Here is a 4902-nt window from a genome sequence, read left to right on the forward strand (position 1 = left end):
CAGTGGTCCAATGTACAACAAAATTGCTACTATAGTAATTAACATCTCATGGTTATCACTGCTTAAAGATTTATAAGTGACATAAACTACTCAGAAACTTTTTGCTTTTGTTTCTAATTTCCCAAAACTTCACTTCTGTACAATTTGTTTTCACCTTTAACAGATTTTAAGTATGCTAATAGTTGTCTGTGAAGATGTAATCAAGTGGTATGGGCTTAATTCTGGGCGGGTAGCTCAACTAATTTGAGCTAATGGTTAAAGATGTTAAGATGTAAAAGAATCCGAGTTCAAATTGGTTAAATAAGACCTTTAAATAGGTTTATTAATTCTAGTTTAAAGAAAAATTTATGATATATGTAATTGATTCGAACGGGCCTAAACTCCAAATTCCCCACACAAAGTTATCCTCAAAAGTATGAAAGTCTAAATGTCAAAAGACCAAACCGGCTCAATCCGATCGAAGGCCAATTCGCCCTCAAAGGTGCAACGGCTACCCTCATAATCATAACGCCTATGCGTTCTTTAACGACGTTGGAGCCTAACATTTGATGAGTGTCGTCGATCACACATCAATGCTCCAATGACACTATTACCTTCATTATAAAAGGTGTTTTCGTCCAATACTACATGATATGTAATTCCTATTCTAAATACTCTCATATTAACTTGAGCGTGTAAACATATCCCACCTATTTCAACGTTGACGATTTGTTGTTCGAAGTTCGACCACTTCTTAACTTTTTAGAATTAATCAGAACCATATAAGTAAAGTCTAACTCAGCTAAGTATGTTTTTGTTAAATATGTTTGGATCTCATCCCCAAAAGCTAGCTTATAGGGTGATGTTGCCCTCACATATTTATACACTCAACAACCCAGGAACCTTAGAAATGTGAGACTTCAAACCATCTCCAACAACACACGTTTCCTCCACCAATAATTGCATAAGATTGACATGAAAAATTAAAAGTGTGTGATCCTATATCCTTCTTTTAATTTGTTTTTTCTTAACTATAGCTGTGTGGGGAGAGGGGGGACCAGGAGTATAGGAGGGTATAATCCGAGACACAACACATGCCAATGCTTTACACATTTCGTAGTGATGGACAATAATCACATGCTTTAGGGTATCTTACCATCACTTTTTTTAACTCTAATTTGACTTTGTGACAAATCAACAGCAAAATTTATCCTGTTTTACACTCTTGCGTTCATTATTCTCCACCCTAATGATTATGTAGACTAAAAGTTTCATTCTTTTCTTCTGTCAAGCTTTTATACAAATTAAATCTTTTAAACACTAATTATAGTTAGTTGGTCCAGTCATTGACGTTGAACTTGATAGGGAATATCAATGTTCAATCCCCGCAGCTGCGATCGGAATGGGCAGTTAGCACTTGATGCTAGAACTGACCCTCGAACTAAATTAAGCGATTCAGTGGGCCGAATACCGGTGTTGGAAAAAAAAAGGGTGAAACCACATTTGGCCATTTCAAACTCAAATTTTGGAGTTCTCATAATTGAACCAAACAAGCACTAAATTTTCGCCAACCATGTTACTGTTCTTCCCATTCATCATTTATACTACTCACCTTTCACCAATAAAATCAAATTTGCTTCTAATAGTAACCGGAAGAAGTATAAAGTATAAACACCAGAAGTATTACTAGGAGTTGCTTCTTGGCAGAACATAACTAAATTGATCAAATAGTTAACATGTTAATTAATTCTACATCAACAAAAAAAAAAGTTAATTAATTCTGCAACATATGTAAAGAACATTTTATATATGTTTGTGTGTGTTCATACAATTTTTAGACTCATCAACAACATGAAAATGAGAAAAGAACATGTTTGGCAACAGCATAGAGCCCTGTAAAAAAATTAAAGAAAAAACAAGATATATGTATTACGATTATGAACGTGGGAGAGACCCGATTCCCCTCGAAATCTGATCCATTCGATGATGATTAGACCCCAAACAACCTAACAAACCTCTCTTATAAGGCAAGAAAGTTTTTTTCTTCAACTCTTCATTAGCAGCCCGGTTAAGCGTATAATGCAATTCATGAGCCGAAACCGGTCCACGCCGCCTTGAAAATGAGCCAGAACCTTCAGTAGACCGGAAACTAGAGTTCCTAACATCATCTTCGGCCGCAGCTGCACTTTTTTTCGACAAAGCTGTGTACTTTCTCAAAGGATCTTTCTCATTTGCTCTTCCTTCAGAAGCACTCCTAAATAATAGAAAATCTCTTATTCTCCATTTTCTGTACCCTTTTGTGAATGACAAAAACGATTTCATGTTACTTGTGGAAGAAGAAACAGAAACAGAAACATCTTCGGAATTTTCCACTATGTCAGAGACTCTCAGAGGGGATAATGATCTGCTTCCTTTTCTACCAGAAGATAGAACCCTCTCTCTTCCTCTTTTCTCTTCTTTGTATCTTAGTTTTTCTTCAATTGCAGCTTCAAATTGATCCAAATCTCTCTCATGATCATGATCATAAACTGTGTTTTTCTTTTGGGTGGGAGAAATTGGTATGTCGCCGGAATGAAACCGTTGAGGGGGTTTCAAGGGACGAATCTTTCCACCGTGGAAGAGTTCATCCGCGGCAGAAAGAGAGTCTCTTTGAAGATTACCACTGAAATCGAACGCGAAATCATCATCGTTACCTAAACTGTAGTTATTGTTGTGGCTGTGGTTAGGTTCAGGGTGAGAGGATTGAGCTGGAAAAAGAGGAGAAACACGAGATGGGCTAGTGGGAGCACTGAAGAAGAAGTTATTGGCAAAACGTTGAGGGGAAGAAGGAGCAGTGATGTATGGAGAAGAAGAGTTGCTGTCAAAGTTAAAATCTACAGAAAAAGGTGCTGCTGCAACTGGTGCCATTACCTCCATGATGGGGGTTGGTGTGAATGGAGTGTTGTTGGTATGGTGGAAAGAAGAAATGGGTGTCGGTTGGAATGTGAAAGGGTGAATATATAGATAAAGAGTGTGAAGAAGAGAGGGAGAGAGGAGGAAAGATTGACTTTGAGTGAAGAAGGACTTGACTGACTGGTTATTTAGAAATAGATTATAGAGAACAAGCAGCCTTTGCAAGACTACCAATTGTTTTTCCTTCTTTACATTAATTATAGTTTTTCTTAGTCAATGTATATTGAGTTGGAGTTAGTTCATGTGTCCTAACATTTTTCGTTTGATTATTTGATTAAATTTTTTGAATTGGATACAATAATTTTGGTGGATCTAATTGTCTTTTATATTTAGCATCGGAAGGAATAATACATTAGAGATGTTCTGGGCCGACTAAAGCTCAATACATATAAAGATCCAATACAAACGGATAAGGACTACACGTGGTGTAAACGACCACGGAATGACCAAGATGAGCACGGATCGAAAGTCCACTGAATCTTATATCAACGCACACAACGGATAAATGACACTCCATGTGATATGTGTGGTTGATCATCTACACATGGGGGACCCCACTACATTAAAACCCTAATATTCTTCTATATATAAGTATTCCAACATCAATTCTAATGTATGACATATGCGCCTCCATTTAACATTCTTTAACCTCATTCAAATACTAACTTTAGCGTCAAAATACTAACGGTTTTTGCAGGTATCTTTCCCCTCCAAACCAAGGAATCACACCAATCATCATCAATCATGAGCTCTACCAACTAAACTTTCATCACTGAAACAATCATTTCTGAACGCCTCAGTTTAAGAGATATCAATAACATAGATACTAGTGCATACGAGAAAAATTCAATTGAGAAGGAAGAATCCACATATGTGCCCCACAGGTTCCCTAACGGAGATTAGTCATCGTTAACGGCAGTGAAAAATTTGTACCAATAAAGTAAAGATAAAATATCAACAATAAATTGGTCCAAGTGGTAAGGGTCTTGATCCCCTTAAGCATATGGTCAGGGGTTCGATTCCTGACTCATGTGTATGGAGAAAATTCGGTTGGGAGGAGAGAATCCACCTTGTGTGCCCCACAGGTTCCCCAACGGAGATTAGTCATCGCTTATGGCGTTGAAAACTTCGTACCAATATCATGGTAACCCAAAAAAAAAAAAGATAAAATAACATTGCTACAGGGTTTATTATTTTTCTTATTAAAATAAAGATAAAAATAATTTAACTTATCGATCTTTATTATTTCTTAATTCATGTACAAATCTCTAAAAATACAAGTTTTGGCGGAGAGAGAGTATGGGTAATTTTATTTAGACTAGAGTAGAAAACACAAGGTTAAGTGGAAGACATAGAATTTAGATTTGTTGCCGTAAACATTTGACGCAATTGAGCTATAGTGATTTTAACTATTTATTTAAGATCGAACAGATCAAATTATATATATGGTTTCACACAATAAAACAATCTTAATAGCTAATTTGACATCTGACGGTCTCAAATTTGTTAGAGCGACACTCTAACTACTCGAAATCTTCCAAACACACATGAATTTTAGTTTTACTTTAGAACTCAATTCATATAAATTCAAAATGGCAACAAGAAATAGTAAACTTCCATTAGAATTCCATTAGAATCTCAATACTCATCTTTAAAGTAACTCCTAGTCAGGTAGAGCTGAAGTTTAGATTTGCACCTAAAAATGAGAAAATATATTTTTACTTTTTTTTTTATTTTTTTACTTTGGAATGAGAAAAGATATTAAATAAGACTTTTCTCATTCATCTTGCTTTGTACAGTTGAAGGAATGCTTTCATTTTCTCGTTATTTATTATATTAAGAAATTTGGTTGCAATTTTTGACGAACTGAATTGAAGGCACATTGTTCACTAATTAATACAAATAATTTTATATATGACGTTTTTTTTTTATAAATATATTTTAAATGAAATTGTGCACTTGAACAAAAGA

The 4902-nt window shown here is 35.3% G+C and overlaps 1 protein-coding gene across 1 annotated transcript; it reads right to left on the reverse strand.

The window, feature by feature from the left end:
• Nucleotides 1–1767: 1767 nt before the first annotated feature.
• Nucleotides 1768–3121, reverse strand: LOC123924282. Its single transcript, XM_045977121.1, has one exon. It carries the CDS (start codon nucleotides 2893–2895, stop codon nucleotides 1915–1917), a length of 981 nt encoding a protein of 326 aa, XP_045833077.1. The 5' UTR covers nucleotides 2896–3121; the 3' UTR covers nucleotides 1768–1914.
• Between the last annotated feature and the right edge of the window lie 1781 nt (nucleotides 3122–4902).

This window comes from Trifolium pratense, linkage group LG4, assembly GCF_020283565.1.
Source record: "Trifolium pratense cultivar HEN17-A07 linkage group LG4, ARS_RC_1.1, whole genome shotgun sequence".
NCBI classification, from domain to species: Eukaryota; Viridiplantae; Streptophyta; class Magnoliopsida; order Fabales; family Fabaceae; genus Trifolium; species Trifolium pratense.

Coding starts and splice junctions, on each gene's coding strand:
- LOC123924282 (XM_045977121.1), bottom strand. CDS start 2,895: ATGGAGGTAATGGCACCAGTTGCAGCAGCACCTTTTTCTGTAGATTTT.